We start from the raw sequence: 22,753 nt of genomic DNA, 5'->3' as shown, positions 1-22,753 counted from the left end.
GGGGAGCAGCTGAGTGAAGAACCCAGGGCTACAGTTTCCGAGGGGCTGTGGTGCCTGGCCGGAGAGTATCTGTTGAGTCCTTCAGGGTGGAGTTTCTGCATTCCTCCAGGGAGAGGATCTATGGCTTTCATCTGGTTTTCTGAGGGGCTGGAAACCACCCCCCTCCCCCCACACTGGTAATGACCAGATGACAGACAACCCTTGCCTTATAACCTGCTCTGGCCACTGTAGCTGGCAGCTCAGAGTGAGGCCTCTTCTGGAAGACTGGGCATGGACTTAACAGGTTGAGGCCTCTCCCTGAGCCCCCTGGGGGTGAGCAAGGACTTGGCCTTGCGGTTGCCTCCAGGCAAATGGGCCTGGAGACGCCAAGGTTGTCTTTCAAAGCTGTTTCCAGTGCCTCTTCAGTCTGAGGTGCTTTCCACTGCAGCCCCAACCACCTAGCTCCCTGGCTCTCAGAGCAGAAGCCAGTATTTAGATGAGAACATAAGAGTCTGGAGAGAAGCAGAGCTGCTTGCCGTAGGCCCGGGTGGCCAGCTGGGGCTGGACCCCATCGGCTCGTCTCTCATGGGCCTTCCCCACCACCACCCCAGCAAATAGCTGCAGGAGGATGCAGAGGCCGCCGGGCCGGCACCCCTTGCCCCTGCCACCGCCCGCCTTGGCCTGGCACCTCTTGGGTGACGGGGACACTCTGCTGGACGCCATGGACTTGCAGCTGCTGCGGCACCGTGCCCGTGGGGGCCCCGGCCGTCTTGCTGGAGGAGCTGTTGGCCTGCACTGGTGACCGCTGCAAGGGAAGGAGGCACAGAGAGTGTGTGGGGCAGCCGGGCCCTGACAAAACCCTGTCCCAAGAGCTATTCGGGGAGGACAACGGCCAAGGGGGGACGTCTCCCAGCCACCTAAGCTGATAAAAGTTCCGGGCATCCAGACACCTGGTCCCTCCCACAGCCCCAGGGATCCCAGGGCAAGGCTCAGAGATCAGCCCAGAGATGCTGGGGAGGCCTGTCTTCCCCAGTGAGGAGGGTGGGGACTTAGGCCTCCGCTCAGCAGCCCCCAGCTGCCTCCATCATCAGCTGGACATCAGCCCTGAGGTGAGAAAGGCTAGGTCAGGGGGTCCCCACTTTCCAGATGAGTTGTGAATGTGCAGATGGGAAGGGACATGGACAGGGCCACACAGTTGTGAGTGGTGGCAGCAAGTGCTGACCCTGGGTGAGCTGGTTGCAAAGCCCCCATCAGCTCTGTGTCATGGGAAGTAGATGCGGGGTGGGTATCATTACTTGTTTCATGCCTAGAAAACTCTGGGCTCAGAAGGTTCTGAGGGCCTGCCCAGAGTCCCCCAGGACTGAATGGCTGAGCCTGGGACCTCAAAGTCCAACTGCTGACACCCATCCTCCCAGCCATCCACGGGTCGCCTGCCTCCACACCCACGTGGAAATTAGAGGTCCTCAGTATTCACACTATGGTTGGAAGAGGGCCACTTTTGCTTCCTGGGATGCAGTGCCCAGAGCTGGAACTTTGAGATCCATTCTGGCCCAGGAGAGAAGGTGCCTCCTCCTGGAGCCAAACTCAGCTCAGAGCCAGCAGAGCAGAGAGTCCAGCAGCCGAGCCCCTCTCGCCCAGGCTCATTAGGGACTTCAGAGGAGGGAGTCCTCGCTCCTTTGGGGAGAGGGGCGGGGAGGATGGCCGAAGGGGCCACCACCTACCTCGGGGGGTGAGTGCACTTGCTGGGTGCCGTGCACCGTCAGGGAGACCTGGCCACCCTTGCCGCCCGGGGCTGTGCTCTGCACTACCAGACGCTGCGTGGGGAGAGCCTGGAGCGAGAAGGGAGGACCACAGTTCACTGACAATGACCTGTGTGTGTGTGTGTTGTTGTGTTTTTTTGCCCTCCTCGAGGCATGTGGGATCTCAGTTCCGGACCAGGGATCAGTTCCCTGCTGTAGAAGCGCGGTCTGGACCACTGGACCACCAAGGAAATCCCTGGCCTGGGTGTCCTTAATGTGCACCTGTGCTGCGCCAGGGGCTTCCCTGGTGGCTCAGTGGTCACGAACCCACCTGCCAATGCAGGAGATGTGGGTTCGTTCGATTCCTGGGTCGGGAAGATCCCCTGGAGAAGGAAATGGCAACTCACTACACTATTCTTGCCTGGGAAATCCCACGGACAGAGGAGCCTAGTGGGCTATAGTCCACGGGGTCGCAAAAGAGTAAGACACGACTGACTGACTCAACAACAATGTGCTGAACCAGGCGCTATCTTAGCGCTGCGTGCCCACCAGCTCCCGGAATCGCCCAGACAGTCCCGATACGAGGTGGCTCCTGCACTTCACAAAGGATGACAGTGAAGCTTAAGACAGCAGAAGCATTTGCCCAAGGTCCTGGAGCCCATACTCAGCAGAGCTGAAGTTTTTTCCCAGGGAGCCTGACTCCATGGGCCTCAACATGTGCTCCCACCCTGGAAACTGGGCAGGACTTTGTCCCCGTCCATGCCGGCCCCAGCGGCCGCCGTGCAGCCTTGCAGCCCCCAGGTCACCATGCACTTGCTCCTGGCGCTGGGCTCCTGGTTCCTAACTGGCTTTGGGCTCTCTGCCCTGCAACATCAGGGTTGGACCCCCCAGCCATGTTCCCCACTGTCAATCCTCAGGTCTCCCTGTTAAGATGACTCCTGCAGCTCCTTCTTACCTGATGGGCCCTGACTGATACAGCCTCACCAGCCACCTCAGGGTAGGCCCCGCATCCTCGAGGCTAGTGCAGGCAGATCCGAGCAGGCTACGGGGGTTGGTTCTACACCCTGGGGAGACTCTGAGAGTGGGGGTGGGGCCAGAGGCGGGGCGCTTACCTGCTGGGGCACCGGGATGTTGGTGAGCTGGAGGGGTGACACATGGCCCGGCTTGGCCTGCACGCTTGTCTGGACCAGTAGCCGCTGTGGGGAAAGGAGGAAGGACCTGAGCCGGATTGGTTTCCCCAGGGAGGCCTGGCTGGGGTGGGGGAAGGCGGGGTGGAGGGGTAGTGATTTTTTTTTTCAGCAGTGAGCATCTTGATAAGAACAGGTGAGCAGATGGTTCCAGCAGCAGGACTGGGAGGGGGGGGGAAGCAAGGTCTCTACGGCCACAGCCTCTGTCCACCCTGGGGGAGGGGCGTGTCCTACCTGCTGGGTGCCCTGCACCTGCTGAACCACCTGAGTGGGGACTCCGGTCTGGCTAGCCGTGGAGCCCGGGCTGGCCTCCGACACAGTCTCACTGGCCCGCATGGCACCCTCTGTAGGGAAAGGTCACCACGTTAGCTCTGCCTGCTGCCTTCACCCCCACCCTGAGCCTGAGGCCGTCGAGATGGATGCTGCTGCCTGAAGCCAGCTCCAGATGGGGCTAGACCTCTCCAGGAATACTGCCTGGCCCCTGGCCAGCCCCAAGACTGCTCATTGGAGTGGGCTAGGGGCCACAAGGACCTATAATCCTTAACACCCATTAGCAGCACCCCCCCCACCTTCATTGTCCTCAAGTCAGGGTGTCCAGAAGGGGTGACTGACAAGCCAAGATGCAGTGGAGGCTTGGGGAGATGAACTCCTTTGCTCACCAGGCACGATTGTGGACCATGACCGACCCCATCAACCCCACCTCCCAGGGGTCCCACAGCCCTGGAAAGCATCAGGACCACCTGCCTTGAGGTGACCCCTGGTTTTCCAGGAATGGAAGCTGGTCAGAAGAGTGACCCCAGGTTTCACCGACCTGCTGTCAGACACCCCCTCCTCCCTTGCCACTGTCAGAGCCTCCCTGTCCTCGTGGGGGGTGGGGGGCAGGCGGGTACTCACGCTGACAGGCAGCCGAGAAGAGGCAGTCATAGAACATGGTGCCCCCCCCCCCCCCCGGCCCCTACCCCTGCCCGTCCGTCCCCAGGAGCCTGCCTGGCACTCTTTGATCCTTGCCCACCTCTCCAGGAACAGCAGGGTGCGCGGGCGGCTTTATACCTGCAACCTTGGGGAGATAATCCCCCTAGCGCTCCTGGCCGTCCTCTTGGGATAAACATACTTCCCTCCCAGCCCGAGTGGGGCCTTTGAGGGGCTGGGGCTACGTTCTGGGGTCGAGAGGGAGGCCGGTACCCAGAGATGCTATCAGGAAGGTGCAGGTCGGGTTTCATGCACCTCTTGCTAAGTGATGAACAGGGGAGCTGAGGGGGAGGGGCAGGGGGCGAGTGTCCCCAGAGGCACTGGTTGGGAGACCTTCATCCCAGCTGGGTCACCAGCCACCCCACCCCCTTTGTCGCCTGGTTACTCCCCGCAGTTTCAGAGGTGGGGTGGGGCTGGGACCGAGTCACAGGTCAGGCCTAGGCCGAGGCCCCAGAGGCAGGGGGATGCAGACCCAGGTATGTGGGTAAGGAGGCATGTGTTTGAGCAGAGGGCCTATGGGGGACACAAAAGGCTCGGAGCGTCCTTTTGGGTCTCAGCCTCTAAAGTGAGGAGCTAGGCCTCAGCTGTTGCAGGGAGACACGGAGAAGGGACTGGCTAGAACAGAAAGGTGACCACATGCAGGTAGAAGCAAAGACCTCAGGGGCCAGGTCTGAAGCAGAGCACATGACAAAGTGTATGCTAGGTGTGGGCCAGATGGGGGGTAGGCCCTGGGACAACTCTGCAGCTCATTCCAGGAGACACTGATTCCTCTGTTTTGCTGGAGTCATCCCCCGCAACCACTTAGGCTTCCCTGTCATCGTCAAAGAGGAGGCCCTCACCAAACCGGCCCACTGGGAGAAACCCGAGGAAGCACCCAGTCCCGCAGGGGCCTCGGCAGCCTGGGTGTCCATGGCCCAGCCCAAGGGACAGTGCCTGACCGAGAAGGCCCATGGCAGGTTCAGCCTGGCTCAGGGTGGGCAGCAAGTGGGGGGCTTCTCCCGTCCCTTCCAACGCCCTGGTACTCTGATGAAAAGGGGAAGGTTGGTCCTTGAGTGGGACCCGGAGCAGCTGGAGGCCTGGGGAATGCTGGGATCCAGCATCACCTTGGACAAGGAAGCTCTGGGAGGCAGTCTTGCCCATCTCCTGCCTCAGGGGTGGCCCTCAAGGCTGGAACCCCCATCCTGGTCAGGCTGCACCACGAGGATGAGCAGGTGAGATTCTAGAGTCTACTCCTTAGACGAGGGGCCACCTGTGGCCAAGGTGGGACCCCTGCCACAGTGTCTCACCCTGGCTCTGCGTGTGCGCGTGTGCGCATGGGGGACCCTGAGTCTGCCAACATCAGCATCTGTCTGCAAGCTCCACTTTGCACATGCGCACAGGCCAGAGAGGCCCTGCTGCTTCAAATCTCTAGCCAGGAAGCGGCAGCTGATTTCCTGTCCCTCGATCTGATGAGCATCTCTTCCTCCCTGGCCCCTGCGCTTACTTCCTCACTGAGACCTACTCTGGCCTCACAGGCCACTCTGAGCTACTGGGGGGAGGATGGAGGGAAGCCTGAGAGGCTGGACTCCAAGACGGGACCCAGGTCACCGTGGACCACAGATGGGGCCATCTGTTCCTCTTCCTCCTGATCCTTCGCTCCTGTCCTGCCAATGATTTTAGTCAAAGGCTCACTGGGAGGGGAGCCTGTGGACTCCTGCTGCCCCCAGGGTCCTGGGTCCCTTGTCTGTCCTGACCTCAGTTTCCCCATCTATGCTTGGGGACACTGATAAACACCTTCCAGGTCCCTCTTCTTGACATAAGTCTTGGACTTCCAGGGGCTCCAAGTGAGACAGAAGCAGCGAAGAGAGGCTGGACATGGTCCCTTCTTCAGTCCAGCCCTACCCCCTTCACCAGCTTGGTCTCATCTTTCTAGGGACGGCCGGCGGGACTCACTAGGTCTTCCTTCCACTTGGGTTTTGGGTGATAGCCTGGTGGCCTCTGAGGACAGGGACTTATATGTAGGGGATTGTTCCTAAGCTGGAAATTTGAGCTTCCTTCCCATCACCTCCACAGTCACCTTAGGGCAGAGCTCGTGAGGCCTGGGCAAGAGGAGCTGCTTCTGCAGCGGCGGCGCTCCTGGCTGGCTTCCCGTCTGGGCTCCAGGTCTGGCCCCTGGGCCCCTCCCTGCCTCCTGCCTGCAACTCCCCGGGTCCCTGCCCAGCTCACATTGCTTCTGGCTCGGGAGGAGCCCCAGGCACCTTGCCGTAGCCTTTGCTGGTGTTAGTTACACCCCCACCTCCACCCCCAGGACCGGCTCACGTGACCCAGAGGCCACCCTTAGATAAAAGGGACACTAAGGGTTACAAAGGAACCCTCAGGAATCACTGCCAGGGATGGGGGAGGGGTCAACGAAGCCGCAGGAGTCCTCTTAGAACAAATCAAGGAAGCAGTGCCTGGTAACCATTCCAGGGACAGGCCTGCTGCTGGCGGAACCAGGAGCAGAAGGGACAGGCAGCTCCCCAGGACCTCTGTGAAAGACAGTGAGGCCACTGCCTGACCAAAGAAGGGAGGCTGAGATTCACACCCAAAAGCGGTCACGTCAGCACCGCAAGCCGTGCACACTGGTGCCCCACAGCACGATGGGGGCCAGGAGAGGGGGCAACGAAGGTTGTGACCAGTGGGCACCAGGGCCTCCCTGAGGGCGGAGGAGGGGGGTGCTGGGAGGAGCTAGAGAAGACAAGGGGAGAGAGGAGATGGGCTGGGACTTGGGGGATGCTGGGTTCTGCAGTCGTGCGTCCATTCCAGACCCTTGTTCTGAGGACCCCAGACACGGCAAGCAGCAAAAGCCAGCACTGAGGAGGCCCAGGGCCAATAAGATGCCGTGGAGGCTATGAAAAGTCCTCCAGCGGCAATGGGCAAGCCCTCCTGCCTGCTCGTGGCTGCCCAGAGGCTGATGGGATGGGAGCACTGAGCTGGGTCAGGTCAGCATTCATGAGGGATGAGCCACCAGAGGGTCTGGGATGGGAGAGCTCCAGGCAGAGGGCAACGCAAGTGCCAAGGCCCAGAGATGAATTGAGCCTGGAAGGTTTGCAGAGCCACAGGAAGGCCAGTGGGGCTGACGCAGGAATGTGGGGGGCGGGGGGGAGGTTGATCCCAGGTGGGCCTGGGTGGCCAGCAGGCCTGGAAGGCCCAAGTCAGGAGGTTGGACATTTGTCAGCAGCAGCGTGGGAGTGTGGAACTGGTCCCTATCACAGGGATCCAGGTCTCTGAGGGCCAAGAAAGGCCAGGCCAGGCTTTCTCAGAGAGTACCCCCAGGGCCACCTGCTTCGGAATAATCCGGGGTGAGCTGGGACATGATGGAATTGAATCAACAGTTATCAAGAGGCTCCCTCTGGTTCTGCTGGGGAGGGCTGTGAAGGGTCTGAACAGAGGCTGGACCAGGGTAGGGGCCAGGGAGGTGGGAGAGGTGGTGGGTTCTGGTTGGGTTTAGGACGTGGAGCCAAGAGATCTTGCTTACTCAAGGTAAGACAGGGGACATCCCTGGTGGTCCAGTGGTTAAGACTATGCACTCCCACTGCAGGGGTGGCATGGTTTTGATCCCTGGTTGGGGAACTAGGATCCTGCATGCCACACCACGTGGTCAGGAAAAAAAAAGTATGGGTAAGACAGAAGTCAGGCTGACCCAGGCTGGGCTGGGGGGATAGAGGGGGTGATGTTTACTAGGACAAGGAAGTCTCAAAGGAGACCAGATTTGAAGAAGGAACGAAATTCCAGACAGCCATCGGGCCATGCTGGTTTGAGAGGGTCTTGTGGAACCGCGTGGATAGGTCACAGGTGGCGAGGACTCAGGGCCGAGTCCCTGGGTGCTGACCTCAATGTGGGCATTGTTGTACAGAGGTGGCATCAGAAGCTGAGGGACGGGACAAGGCCCTGGAGCAGAGAGGAGGCCTCAGCTGAAGAGGTCGTGGTGCACAAGGTCAGGGAGATGAGGAGGAAGGAGCAAGGGGAAACCAAGATGGGGACGCAGGGAGGTGGGCAGAGACCAGAGCAGGACCGCATCTCTTGGAGGGCAGGGGAGGCGGGAGAAACTGTCACGTGCTGCCCAGAGGCCAAGGAAGAGGAGAAGAGAGGGTAACCAGAGGAGCGACAGATGGGGGCCATGGGTGGTCCTGCCTGGGACTCTGGGGTTGAGGAGAGAGAGCTCCAAGTGAAAGGGCTGAGACCAAGGAAGGGAGGACGAACCTGTTGAGGAATTCTGACTTAAAGAGAGGGCTTCCCAGGTGGCTCAGTGTTAAAGAATCAGCCTGCCAATGCAGGAGATGCAGAAGACACGAGTTCGATCCCTGGGTTGGGAAGATCTCCTGGAGAAGGAAATGGCAACCCATTTCCACATTCTTCCCTGGAGAATGCCATGGACAGAGGAGCCTGATGGGCTACAGTCCATGGGGTCGCAAAGAGCAGACATGACTTAGTAACTAAACAACTGAAAGGGAAGAGAATGGGACAACAGCAGTAGGGGGCGCAGGGCCTGGGGGCCCTGGTTAAAATGGGAGCTGCTATATTTTTACTAGCAGGTAGAAAAGATCTACCAGAGAGGGACTCAGTAATGAGGCTGGATGGCAGAAGTCCTGGAGCAGGCAGCCTAGAACTGCCATGGGGCCACTTCACCCTTCCAGCAGCAGGAAAGCAGAGCTGGTGGGTGCAGATGGACCCTGGGCGCTGGCAGGCTGGGTGGGTGGGAGATGGGGGTCTGTCTTGTCACGTGACGATGCCTTGTCTGCAGTGAGGTCGGGAGCAGAGTGAGGGGTTAAGAACACGGAATGAGAGGGAGGTGATGGAGGTGAGTGGGGAGCTGGGGGCCTGGGTTTTCAGAGAGTGGGGAGAATGCTGGTGAGGATACGGGGCAGCACTGAGCACCCCCTGGAGATGTCGCCCGGTGACCCTGGCCACATCCTGGGCCTGGCCTCACTCTGCACTCAGCTTACTCTCACATGCCAGCCCTCCTCCACACCAGTCTATGTGGCAGAGTCACTGTCCCAAGCCCTTGCATGCCCCCCGCCCTCCCTGGGACCCGGACACTGCCGGGAGCCTCCAGGACACTGCCAGGGCCCAGCTGCTTCCATCATGGTCCCACGGGGCCATGTCAGTTGCCACCAATTTTGACTTTCATTGTCCTTGGATCAAGTTAATTGACCCGCACCTTCCACAGCCTCCCAGGATGCCCTTAGGATCTCCACCACTTCCTTTTCCACTGTGGAAAGACCAGAGCCAGCCTCCCCTCTACACAGGGAACATCAGAAACCACCCAGTCCAGTCCTGAGCGCCACCTGGATTTTTTGGCTGCATCATGCAGCACGTGGGATGTTAGGATCCTAGTTCCTCAACTAAGGATGGAAGCTGTGCTCCCTGTAGTAGAAGCGCAGAATCCTAACCACTGGACCGCTAAGGAAGTTCGTCTGAGCTGCACCTTCTCCCTCAGGGGAGTGACCACCTATCCTGACTCTCTGCTTCCACTTCCCTCTGCTCACCCCGTCCCCATTCTAGAGGAAGTGGGCATGAGGAAGGTGCTCTGAGGCAGGAACCATGGCCCAAGCTTCCCAGTCACTTGCTCTACAGCCTCGGGGGGCGGCTGCAGTGACAAACAGGATCCCCTGGCCACATCACGTACTCACGAACTCACCCAGCCAGGAGCCCTGCTTGGCCCAAGTCTTGTCAAAAACGAAACGGAGGGGCAGGGAAGCAACCCCTCCAGACCTCCCAGTGGACCTCCCTGAAATGTAGCTGGGAGCACCTCACAGGCAGCCCCTGTGCTCAAAACTGTTACTCTTTGTTTTTAAAAATTTTGGCTGTGTTGGGTCTTGGTTGTAGCGCGCAGGGTCCAGAGCGCTCAGGCTTAGCTGCCCTGCCATCTGTGGGATCTTAGTTCCCCGACCAGGGCTCGTACCTGGATCCCCTGCGTTGGGAGGAGGATTCTTAACCCCTGGACCACCAGGGAAGTCACTCAAAGTTGTTACGGTCCCTTTACGGATGACGGCTGAATGTTCCCCCTCCAGTTCCGGCAGGTGTTTGCAAAGTAACTCCACTGTCCAAGCCTTTCACTGAGTGACATCTTACTTGAGGACAGAGACAGAACCCAGCTCAAAGAGCTGTCCTGGTGGGGAGGATCTGGGGGAGCACAGAGTCCTCCCTGCTTGGTCTGACTACTTCCCCAGAAAGTGAAAAAGTGAAAGTGTTAGTCGTTCAGTCGTGTCTGACTCTTTTTCGACCCCATGAACTGTAGCCCACCAGGCTCCTCTGTCCATGGGGTTCTCCAGGCAAGAATACTGGAGTGGGTTGCCATGCCTTCCTCCAGATCTTCCGACCCAGGGATCAAACCCGGGTCTCCCACACTGCAGGAAGATCCTTTACTGTCTTGAGCCACCAGGGAAGCCTTCCCCAGAGACGTCCCGCAAATCCCACCCGTGAAGCTGAGACAGTTAAAAAGCTGCCCTCTGGGTGACCGGCACAATAAGTGATGACGGGAGGGCTCCGGGATGCCCCACATCCAGAAGGCTAGGCTCCCCCAAACTTCTGCTGGAGCTGTTCACACGGTGCCCTGGCTCCGAGCATGCGTCCACTTACCGGAGACGGTGACCACGATGTACTGCTGGGACGCCGGGGACGGGGTGGGTGCGCCGGCCGGCTGCGAGGGCGTGGGGGCAGCCGGGAGCTCTGTCACATACGGCTTCTGGCTGCCCGGTGGCTGTGCCTGGGGCTGCGGATTCTGCAGCTCGGTGACATACTGGGGCTGGGGGGTGGCGGCGGTGGCGGGGGGCTGGGGGGGCTGGGGTGCCGCGGAGGGCGGCGGTGGCGGCTGGGCTTGTGGCGGAGCCTGTGGTGGCTGGGATGGTTGCGGGGCCGCCTGTAACTCAGTAACGTACGCCTGTGTTGCCATGCCAACAGTGGGGAAAATGATAATAAATAAGGCTTTTTTTTTTTGCTTGCTTGGGAAGAAGGAGGGAGGGGGGAGAGAGAAGAGGAGGGAGAAAAAGAAGGAAAAACAAGAATTAATCTACAGGCAGAGGAAACCAGGGACAGCTCCTGGCTCCCCAGAGACACGTTTGGGTTCATCAGCAACTTAATTACATCCCGAGGCTGGTGGCAAGATCTAACCAACCCGCTGCTGCACGGCAACTGAGGATGGACCAGGGCTGGTCTGCACTTCTTCCACTCACTCCAACCCAGGATTCCTGCCTTCTTCCTTTTCATGCTCCGGTGCCTGGGGGACCCCTGGGCTGGGAGACCTCCAACTTTTGCCCAGAAACAAATAATACAGTTCTCCTGAGGGTGCCTGCAGGCACTGTCCTGTGTACTTTCTTTACAATTAACTTTAATTTTTTGGCCATGCTGGATGACATGTGGGATCTTAGTTCCCCGACCAGGGATCAAACCACTACTTCCAGGCAGTGGAAGCACACAGTCTAGTCCCTACATTACTTAATTTAAAACTCTGCAACAGTCGCAGCCACGCTTGAGTTGCTTCTGCCAGATGAGGAGCTGAGACTTAGAGAGGTTAAGGAGCTTGCCCCAGGCCACACATCAGGGAAGAGGTGGGACTGAGTCTGAACCCAGGGCACTCTGATTACTGGACTAGTGGGCTAACAGCTGGAAAGGAAGGTCATGGGGAAAGCTGTCTCCCAGCCAGCCTGTTCCAGTCCCCTCCTTGCCTGCCATCTGGGCTTGGATTCTTGGCTGAGTGTCATTCCCCGAGGCAGGGGGGCGGGGGCGCGGGTGGAGAGCGAAATGCCAGACACGGGGAAGGTGTTTTGAGTCCAAAAAGCCCCCTGAGCTGCTTGCGGCCATAGAAACGAGGGCATTTGTAGGTGGCGACGCCAGATACGAGCTCCTCCCTGAACAGTGGCCTTCTAGGCCCTGGGGCGACTGGGCTGGGAGCAGGCCCCAGCCACAGAGCAGGCCTGGGAGGCCCCGCTGACTTCAGAACGGGGCCTACCTGACCACGCAGCGGCAGCTTTTCTGGCTGCTAAACGTCTGCGGTGCCTCTCAGGCGCTGGGTGTGAGGCAAGTACTGTGGGTGAGGCAAATCGGTCTGGCTAAGCCCCGCCCCAGCAGGGAGGAGGCCGACGGTTTCCTGGCTCCTTCGCTAAGGAGTGTCTAGGGACAGTGAAATAAATGCAGAGGGTGAAGAGAAGCTCCACCCCTCACAGTTACGTGGTCCCTGGTGACCCTAGACTATCTCAGTGTGAGAGCTTTGCCTGCGAGGTCACGGTGACCTGTGGCCTTCAGCAGCATGGCACTGCAGGGCTGAGCCAGAGGCTCTTCTGCATTAATCCTCGAGCACCTGTGTGCCATGGCCAGCCAGCTGCAGGGTGACTAAAAGTGAGATTTTTTCAAGGGGAAGAGAAAAACAACTGCTACTTGGTGATCAGAACCCCCAGGTAATCACTGTGATCACCTCCTCACAGCAGGCAAGGGAGGAGCCACCGTGCCCATTTCACAGATGAACAAAACAAGGTTCAGGAGTGGACTGCGCACAGGCCTGCAGCAGCAACCAGTGAAGGAAGGGATTTGAAGCCAGGTCTCTCTGACCCCCAGATATGTGCTGTTAGCCCACAGCCCTACTCAGGGAGCCAGGCCCAGGGTTCACAGTAGATGGCGTCTTCCTGTTTTTCTGATGGAGACACCTAAGGCCCACCCACAGAGGTTATGCCACCTACCCAAGGCCCCAGTTGGAGCAGCAGAACTCAGGGGTGGGGAGCCCACCAGAGCAGCCCAAGGGAGACCACAGGCCAGGCAGCACCGTGGCACCTGTGTTCTTCACACCTCCCTGTACCTCGCTCTCTGGGGATCTGGACTCTGCCCTTGGATGCCAAACCCAAGAAGAATCCAGGTCAGCAGGGGGCAAGACAGGTGAGTCACAAACCCTGGATGGGCCTGTGCTCGACCTGAAGTTGACTGCCTCCCAGCTGTGTGACTTGCGGGGAGGGTGTCCCCTCCCTGGGCCTCCGCTGCCCCATCTGTGCAATGGGAGGGTAGCAGGCCTATGATGCAGGGCTGCTGCAGAGTTCCGTCTGATTGTGCCGGCAATGTTTGGCCAAGCTCCTGGTGCAGCCTGAGCACTTAAGAAATGGCTCTGGTTCCCCTCATTGCCCAGGGCCCTTGAACAAGGCTCTAGGCAAGACTACAAGCCTCCGGGCCCTGCCTCCCTGCTTTGGGCTGCTGAGTACAGAGAAAACAAAGGTTGCTGTCTGCACTCGGGTGGGCTTGCAGGGCTTGGGGTATGCCAGGCTCCGATGGCTCGTGTGAGCAGAGCTGGCAGGGCCCTGAGGCCACCCTCCCTGCCAAGCCTGGTCATTACAGAGAGAGGGATAACGACAGTGGCCGTGGCCCAGGTCTGAGGGAGTGGTTCTGGGCTTGCCCACTGGGCAGGACAGAAAGGTGGCCTGCCAGGGACTCAGGTAGCAGGGAGAACTTGCTCACCTGAAGAGGGAGAGGCTACTGCCTGCCAAGCACACAGGGAAAACATCTTCCACCAGCCCCTGCCCTCCCCAAGCTCTTTCCTGCCAGCATTAGAGGGGCCCACCTCCTCAGACCTCCTTGCACTACTGGGTCCAAACTCTGGCCCAGATCAGATGCTCAAGTCACTGCTGCTGACCAGCACCTGTCTACTAGTATCAGACCCACTTCCACTTGAACCCTGGCCTGTCTCTTAATTCATGAACATGTAACTGACTTTCCTCTGGACCTCAGTTTCCCCATCTTTCACGTGGGGATGATAACACCTGATTCATAGGGCTGTTGCAAAGATCCAATGTGATCAGTAGAGCAACAAATAAGCACTGAGAAGTGGAAGTTGCTATTACCATTATTCACTCAACAAGCACCCATGGGGTTGGAGGGGAAAGGAGAGAGACGCAATCCTCAAGCTCTTGGAAATAGGCACCAAGCGGAGATTCTGATTCTGGTGCTCGTCAGCCTCACCTGGGGAGTCAGTTAAATGCAGGTTCCTAGGCCCACTGACAGAGTCTGGGATGACCCTGGAGTCTGTTGTTTGAGCTAGTTGCCTGGATAATTCTGGGGCACGTGTACTGGGGGCACTGAGAAACCCTGGCCTGGACTTTCCCACCCTTAGGAGAGTGGCCCCTTGTGGCCCCCTCCCACCACAAAAGGGCTTTAAAAGCTCTGCACTTGCTGGTGCTTTCTCCCCCTCAAGGTGCAAACCCTGCAGGCCTCCTTGTTTCCACTCAAGGACAGCGCAAGATGGCAGTGACACAACTGAGCTCAAAATGGGGAAGGGGAGATAGATAAAACAGATAAACCACCTTCTCTATTTGAGACCTTCTCAGCATTGTCATTGTTAGACTCCAGGAAGAATGATATAGAATGCCAAATTTCCATAATTATTTCACCAGGGAACCTCCCCCCCGCCTTTTTTTTTCCAATTGTGGAGGGCTAGGTTAAGCAGAGTTCGGTAGGGTGTTCCCTGGAGAGGAATAAGTCACAAATATCTATACAGGATGAGGTGTGTCCCCCATCTATTTGAGCATGACTCAGCAAATCTGTTTCTTAGCAATGAAACTGCCAAAAAATGCACCAATGGCTGCACCTATCTTCAAAGCCAACACCTGTTTTTGGAGAATGTGTGAATCCATTCTTTAGGACAGGGGCCGGCATATTTCTGTCAAGGGCCAGCCAGAAGTCAAGATTTTTTACTCCAAGGACAGACAAGTTTATTCCAGTGACTCAGTTCTGCCACTGGAGTGTGACAGCAGCCATAGACAATATGTAAACAAGCAGGTGATGAAAATTTATTTCTAGACACTGAAATTTGAATCTTACATAATTTTCACATATCACGATATATTATTCATGTCACAGAATATCCTTCTTAAAAATGTAAAAACATTCTCAGATCACAGGCCGTAAAAAACAGGTGAAGGTTTAGCTGTTTTAGAGGCCAGATTTTTAACCAAATGGTTTACATCTTGGACAAGGCCCTCCCAAGGAAATGAAAGAAAACCTCACTTTCCTCACCTGTAGACTGGCTTCAAAAACGAACTTTTGGGGGAATGGAGAAATTAAATATAACAGTGTGTTTCCCTCATCCTCTCTATATCCAGTTGTGTGGGGGTTTTTTTTGGTGGTGGTGGAGGGGGGTGTTTTTATTTGTTTGTTTGCCACACCACATGGCTTGCAGGATCTTAGTTCCCTAGCCAGGGGTTGAACCTGGGTCCCAGCAGTGAAAGCACAGAGTCCTGACCACTAGACTGCCAGGAACTGGCTAGGAATTCCCTAGCCAGTTAATTTTTTTTTTTTTTTTAACACTTATTTATTTATTTGGCTGTGCAGGTCTTAGTTGCAGCACACAGGATTGGCAGCATGTGGGATCTAGTTCCCTGACCAGGGATCAAATCTGGGCCCCCTGCATTGTGAACACAGTCTTAGCCACTGCACCAGCAGAGAAGTCCCACCAGTTAGTTTTTAAGACTTATCAATAATTCCTCCAAAACAGTTCCTAAGGCTGGGCTTTGCCCTCCATCTTTATCAATACCATGCTAGTATTGATGGTTACCATCATCTCTTGCCTGGACCCACTCATCACTGGCTCCTGGCTTCACTCTTGCCTTTATAAGATTCTTTGAAACACAAACCCTATTTTGTCGCTCCTCTGTTGAAAAGGTTCCAGTGTTTCCCATCACAGAGTATAAACAAAAAAACCGGAGCCCCTCCCATGACCTACAGGGCCTCATGGGATCTGGCCCCTTCCAGGCCCCTTTCTCGCTATGAATGTTCTAGCCACAATCTCTCTCCTTCCCAAATGCTCCAGGCCTCCCCCTGCCTCAGGACTTTTGCCCCAGCTCTTCCATCTACTGGCATGCTCTCCTCACCTCCGCCTGCTAGCTCCTTATCACTCACATCTCAGCTCATAGGTCACTTTGTCAAGTCTCAAGCACCCCCTTTACAAGCCCTCTGGAGTACATACTCCAGTTTCATTTTTTTCCTGGACCTGTATCCTGTTTGTTTATTTCTTCTTCCCTCCACAACCAGAAAGGTAAGGGTGCCCATCACTCCATTCCCAGCTACGAGAACACTGACAAGCACACAGCTGGGACTCTGCTCCACTTTCACTGCCAAACAAGTGTCCACAATGCTGGGAACAGCACAGTGCTAGTGAGTGTCCGACTGGTGAGAGAGTCTTGCGGAAGAGTTACTGCCTCCTGCAGCTGAGCTACAGGAGCAGGTGATGCCTCCGAATCCAGAACGGCCCCTTAGGCCAGGAAGACTGTGCACCAAGCAGTTGCTCTCTGGAGGTGAGTAACTTGTCTTCAGCCCCAGGATGCTGGAGCGTGCGGCAGGAGGGGAGGGTGAGCTGCTTAGCTCCAGGGACACCTTTCCCAGGTCCCCACTTTTCCCATGACACCCACTGCCCCAGCTTATCCAGCTGCTTCCCAGAAGGCTGAGTCTTAGCCTGGGCCCAGGGACCAACTTTCTCTCTGGGTCCTCTCCTGAGGCTGAAGAAGGGCCTTAGGAGAGTGACACCTTTCCACTAGAAACTGGAGTCCTAGGACCCAGCTTCCCAGGATCCCTGTCATCGGCCCACACAGACCAGCAAGTGAGTCAAGCTTTAAACCCACTAGGCCGTCGCCCGATTTGAAATGATAAAAATAAATGCGAGTGGTATAATTCCAAGGGCTGAGCAGGAAGTGACAATCATCATAATAACAGTAGCAGTCAACATAGTCTGAGCAATTACTATGTATCTGATGCTCAACATGTATTCTTTATGGGATCCACAGTACCTTAACATGAGATTAAAATCGTGACCGATGATCACCGCCCCTAGTTTAGATGGGAGGAAACTAAGGCCCAGAGAAGTTAAGTTACTTGCCCAGGAGTACACAGCTAGAGAGCAGTTGATTGTTTCAAAGACAAGCAACCAAAGCCAGTATTCCCTTCTGGAGTCTAATAACTTCTCTGGGCTTGGGTCTTTCAAATGCCTAAGATATGGGGGGTGGGGTGGGGAAGGGGGGTCACAGAGAGTGGAAGAAGCAGTCAATGAGACTAGATCATCAGTAACACCGCTTTCTGTCTCAGAATTCGCCTAACAGGTGCTGATGATCTGACAACCTGGTTATTTCTAGATTTTTACTGAAAAATTAAATCTCTCCTTTCTTAAATTTCAAGAGGTTCTACCACCCCTGACCTGGGAAAAATTCCTGGAGAAGTGACATCCCTTCTCCCAGCCTTATCTCAAACTTCTGGGGGAAAGCTTTAGGAGAACCTGAAACATTTCTTCTCCTTGAAGTTTATTAATTGATTTTAAAACAAAACAGCTGCAGTTTGCCCTCAGCCCTACCGATGCCAAGCTCCAAAGCAAAACGGAGAATAAGCACAGTGGACTTGGCTTGGCTGGCTATTTAAAAAAATCTTTCCCAAGCTGGCAGATCTTGTTGCCCAGCAAAGCACTCACTCAGATTCTCCTCTAACAAAGTAGAGCACTTCCCCTTGTCTCTGACCTCAGTGTCCCTGCTCCCTCCCCACGTGGCTCTGGAGGCTGGTACCTCTTCAGACATGTGATCCAGCTGACACCAACTTGATTGACACAAAAACATGTGTCTGACCAAAAGAAGCCGCTTCAGAAGCTTCCTCAGGAGCCACTGACTTCCCATGCCCAGAAAGGAAGCCCAGGATAGGCAGAACGGCTAGGAATGGCCCCATCTCCAGGAATAAGTCCCCTGCCCAGGGACAACAGGAAGGAGATCTTAGAGCAGCCCAGGGAGAAGCAATCAAGTTTCGGTTCCTCTAACTCAGCCACCCAAGACCATGCCTCTCAGCCAAGGCCTTCACTCTCTGCAAACCAAATCATCCAGACTAAAGTCATACCCCTAGCCCACAGCTTCAAAAAACTGTCCATCCTCACCTCCTCTCAAAGAGAAGGTAGATTTAGGAGGGAACAGCAACGTTGACATTAAGACCAACCGTTAATCTATAAAACACTTCAGAAACACTAGATAGGAGTAAAAAATTCAAGGATGAGCCCTAAAGAAATTTCTGAAAGGAATCAGGAGACCTGAAATGCAAAAAAAGCGGAGATGGCAATGATTAAACCCACTTTACAGGATGGAAAACTGAGGCCTAGGTGTGGCAGGCACTGAGTACTGGCAGGTTCTAAAGTGATGAGGCACAGGTGGCCTCCACTGCTTCAGGGAGCAGGAAGGCCTAGGCGGCAGCTGCCCCACCCCGTTCCCGGGGCACCGGCCGGCCCCCAACCACACCTTACGGCCTGGCCCCGCCCATCCACCTAGATCCCGCCTCGCCCCTCCCTCACTCCCATTGGCCCAACCCTCCAAGTCCCGCCCCTCTGTACCTCCCGACATATAAAAGCCCCCCGCCCGGGCCGGCCGACCTCCACTCGCCGCCGGCTTGCGAACGCCCGCCCCTCGCGGGGGCCGGGCCGCGGGGCCCGGGGGCGGGTGGTGTCGCCCCAGCCGGGCCCCAGCCCCCTCCCCCACGGCCCCGACGGTCGCCGCCGCCATTTTGACCGTCCGCCCCTTCCCCCAAGATTCTCACCACAGCGACACCCGCCGCCCGGGCTCCGCCGCCCTCCCCGGCCCGGCCTGCCACCCTGGGACCGCCCGGGTTACCTCGGCTTCTTCCCACTTCTTTCTGCGGAAGGGCTTTCCAGAGGTCTCGGAGGCGATGTTGGGAGGGGGACAGAACGTGCCGGGGTCCCCGGGCCGGGTCGGGGGGGTGGGGGTGGGGGTCGGCCGGGCGGTTGTTGTTGTTGACTCGCGTTGCCGGGTTGCTTGGTCGCCACGACTACCGTGGCTATGGCGCCTCCGTTTCCCTCACCGGGGCAACTGTTGCTACCCACCCTACCTACGTCACGCTCGGGGGGCGGGGTCCAGGGTGATTGGCGACACGGGGAAAAGTGATTGGACGGCGCCAGGCCCTGCCGCTAACCCATTGGCCCCAAGGCACGCTTTTCAACACCCTCTCGACTTCCCGGCGCTCTGATTCACCGGTGTTAATGTTCATCAAAGGAAACTGAGCCCTCAAAGGCAGTGGAGCCCGTCACTCCCGCAAGGAAGCTTCGGGCTAAGAATAAAGGGGTGGGGTCTGTGAGATCGGGATTGGTTTGCTGCCTTAAAGCCTGTCTTCTGGTTAGACTAAAGGGATGTCAGTCTAACCCAAAGGTTTGCCGCGCTCTCTAGCTGGCGCCTATACGCATGCGCGCCACGCAAAGCCCCCTGGGAGTGGTAGTCCGTTCCTGCGTACTTTAAACGCCTTACCAAATGTAAAGAGCGAGAAAGGGAAGATCTCTTCCTTCAGACTTCTCCCTTTCCCGGTGGGCCAGTTCTTGGTCTCGCGCGCTGACGTCAGGGGAGGAATACGGTGACGCAGCGCTGCTTGTCTGTGACGTTGGTGGCGGAGGCCGGGCTCCGCGTTTGATGACGTCACCGGGCGCTCTTTTCCTCTCCCGCACGCCGTTGCCCTACGGCGGTGGGATGAAGGTGGGGACCCGAGGCCAGGGTTCGATCCTGGGGCCCAGTCCCAGAGCGACACCCGCCACCACTTCCGCTTAGGCTCGTCCGGTTCTCTCCCGCCTCCCCGCCGCCTCGGGCCGCGAAAGGTCACGGCTGCTGGGGCGACCGCGGCTATCTCGGCCCCGCAGGAGGTGCGGGCCGCTCTGCGAAAGGTCTCCCGCAGGCGGGGGACTTAATTAGCTGCCTCCACAGAAAGCGATAAGCAAAGGTCAGCGTCCAGCCCTTCCCGGGGCAGCTCGGATTGCTCAACCAGGCTCCACGCGGCTCTCCCATCCCTCCCCCGTTCCTGCCCCACTCCCGCCCTCCTCCGTGCCTCAGTTTCTCTAGGGAAGGAGAAGAGACAGAAGCGGAGTCTGTATTAGGTTGAGCGTCTTTGGTACAAAAATTCGACCATCAAGATGAATAATATTCTAATGCAATATTGAAGTATGTTTTAAATATCAAATTTAATGGGAAAAAATAAATCCATGGTGAACAAAATAGCAAAATTTTAAATAAAGACAGAATCTGCCAGGACTGGGATTAGGGAGAAGTGAAATCATGCAAGTATAGGGTAGAATCTTAACCTTTTACTTTTTTTTCTTGCATGAGTTTTGACCTTTAAAAATATCTTGATGACAGTTTTTTAACACTTTAAATTTTGTGCTCCAACTCCCACCAGCGACCAAGGAGAAAGGAAAAAGAAAGCAGAGACTCGGAACTTGACGTTCTAATTCAGATTCTGGGGTGTGACACTGAGAAAATGGCTCGATCTCTCTGAGCTTCTGTTTCCTAGTTCGGCCAACATTACACTTTCTTCTGCAAGGCACTGGTAGTAACAGTGAAAAAAGAAGACAAGTCCCTTGACTGTGTGGTCTACTTCAAATAAGAGACATAATAAGAGAATTACCTGGTGGTCCAGTGGTTGGGACTCTGAGCTCCCACAGCCTGGGGCCTAAATTCTATCTCTACAAAGGGCACTAAAATAACTTCCTGCAGGGTGTGTAGTGCAGTGCCCCTTCCGCACTAAATTAACACTTGAATCTAGGATGGGACTTTCCTGGTGTTCCAATGGGTAGGTCTTCGCCTTCCAATGCAGGGGGTGCAGACTCCATCCCCGGTCAAGATCCCACATGCCTCTGGCCAAAAACCCAAAACATAAGATAGAAACAATATTGTAACAAATTCAATGAAGACTTTTAAAATGTTCCACATTGAAAAAAAAATCTTAAAAAAAGGTTCATAAGAGCTGTGAGGTGCTACTAAATATAAAATAGATAATCAGCAAGGACTGATTATATAACACAGGAAACTATATTCAATTTGTAATAACCTATAAGGGGAAAGAATCTGAGAAAGAATATGTAGGTGGCTCAGTAGTAATGAATCTGCCTGCTAATGCAGGAGAAACAGGTTCAGTCCCTCGGTCAGGAAGATCTCCTGGATGAGGAACTGGCAACCCATTCTGATATTCTTGCCTGGAAAAATCCCATGGACAGAGAAGCCTGACTGGCTACAGTCCATCGGGTTGCAATCAGACATGTAACATCGGTTACAGTCAGACATGACTAGCAACTGGGCGCGCACACATACACACACACAAACAAATAAATATATATATATATATAGAGAGAGAGAGAGAGAAAGATCTAGAATAGATATATCTGAATCACTTTGTCATATACCTGAAACTAATACAACATTGTCAATCAGCTATACTTTAAAAAATAGCAACAGAGACTCTTAATAAAAAATGAAAAGCTGTGAGAGCAACATCAGACTGTGTGTGATAAGAGTGATGCTGGAACCCATGTAACCTGAGGAGGAGTCATTTGAACCGATCCTGAGTGGTGAGAAGAGGCAAGCGAGCCCCCAAAAACCAGATGAAGGAAACTGCAGGAGCAGATATCTGAGGACAGGACCACACACCTGGCTGGCGTGGAATGAGCAGAGAGGAAAGCGCCAGGAGGTGAGTTCAGAAATGTAAAGGTAGTCAGATTCTGTGGAAATCCTCCCAAGAACCCAGCACAGTGGCATATTCCCCCCACTTTCCAGGTGAGCAAACAAAGGCTGGGGAGGGAAAGGAGAATCCTCTGAGACCAGGTAACGGAAGGCAGCAGCTCCCAGACAGGCTGTCTCCTTTTCTGGGACTTTCCAGCGTGCTTTGCTGCCCCTGGGTGTGACCCTAAATGGAAGACAAGAAGCAGCAGTCTGCTTGGAAATACTCACTGAGCCCCAAGAATTAATGAGACTTCCAGGTAGGAGTGCCCAGAGTTAAGTCCTGGCTGGCAAAGCAAGTCACTCAACCCATTCAGCTAATTCTGTGAGACAGTTTTGGGTGTCAGAGCCAGCCATGTTGAGTGGTGGGGTGCGAGAAGCCCTATTTTTACTTCCCACCCATTTCCCCACCTTCCTGAAGTCCCTGAAGCTCAAGTTGGGGCCAACCAAACCTGGAAATCATTTCTTCAATCAAAACTACTCATTATATAAATCTTAATGGGAGTGGGCAGGGGTTGGGGGGAGGTTCACTGGTGGCTCAGTGGTAAAGAATCTGCCTCCCGGTGCAGGAGACATGGGTTCAGTCCTTGATCCAGGAAGATCTCACATGCGAGGAGCAACTAAGCCTGTGCGTCACAACTACTGAGCCCATGTGCTGCAACCACTGAAGCCCATCACCTAGAGCCTGTGCTCCACAACAAGAGAAGCCACCACAAGAAGAAGCAGGCACGCTGCAACTAGAGAGTAGCCCCTACTTGCTGCAATGAGAGAAAGGCTGCTTGTAGCAACGAAGACCCAGCACAACAACAAGAGGAAAAAAAAAGGCAAATATCCTTCAATTTAAAAAAAAGAAAAACTGGCAAGGAAGGCAGTGTGGGATTAGAAATGCTCTATATTTTTATCTGGTGGCAGTTGCACAGGTATATAGATGTCAAAATTCCCTGAGCTCTCTATTTAAGATCTGTGCACTTTGGGAACTCCCTGGCAGTCCAGCGGTTAGGACTCAACACTTTCACTGCCAGGCTGAGTTCAATCCCCCAGTCAGGGAACTAAGATCCTGCTGCTGGGCCAAAAAAAGAAAAAGGTCTGAGCACTTCATATACATTGTACCTTACTTTGGAAGCTAAAACACACCCACATTAACCCATTGGAAGTAGCTCTCAACTAACTCCTTCCTGGAAACGTTACTTATGAAAAGTAAGAAATTAGCATGACCTGGCCTTCCCAGTAGTAGCTTTCCTTGGTCACCAAAGACCCCAAGAATGCCAGCTAAAAAATGTGGAAAGAAGGAGAGAACTGGAGAAAAAAAAAATCACCATTTTTCAAAAGCCAAATGCAGTAATTAATTTAGAGGGTAATCATCGATGGGTGTTACCAA

At 55.4% G+C, this 22,753-nt stretch overlaps 1 protein-coding gene across 8 annotated transcripts in view; it reads right to left on the bottom strand.

Moving 5' to 3' along the window:
- Positions 1–19,513, bottom strand: part of RFX1 (regulatory factor X1) — a 33,958-nt gene extending 14,445 nt beyond the window's left edge. The window contains exons 1-6 of one of the 8 annotated variants that reach the window (XM_070463098.1): positions 18,496–18,731; positions 10,475–10,832; positions 3,140–3,249; positions 2,831–2,914; positions 1,701–1,808; positions 668–784 (exon numbers count right to left, since the gene is read on the bottom strand). In XM_070463098.1, coding sequence (XP_070319199.1) covers positions 668–784; positions 1,701–1,808; positions 2,831–2,914; positions 3,140–3,249; positions 10,475–10,787 — 732 coding nt within the window. In that variant the 5' untranslated portion in view covers positions 10,788–10,832; positions 18,496–18,731. Of the gene's footprint in view, positions 1–667; positions 785–1,700; positions 1,809–2,830; positions 2,915–3,139; positions 3,250–10,474; positions 18,135–18,495; positions 18,732–19,143 lie in introns of those variants that run through there. The other 7 variants (XM_070463102.1, XM_070463113.1, XM_070463103.1 and 4 more) reach the window with 7 other exon arrangements.
- Between the last annotated feature and the right edge of the window lie 3,240 nt (positions 19,514–22,753).

The sequence above is a fragment of the Odocoileus virginianus genome, chromosome 3 (assembly GCF_023699985.2).
Source record: "Odocoileus virginianus isolate 20LAN1187 ecotype Illinois chromosome 3, Ovbor_1.2, whole genome shotgun sequence".
Lineage (NCBI taxonomy): Eukaryota > Metazoa > Chordata > Mammalia > Artiodactyla > Cervidae > Odocoileus > Odocoileus virginianus.
Note: the sequence above shows the minus strand (reverse complement) of the source record. Positions and strands in the feature narration are given on the sequence as shown.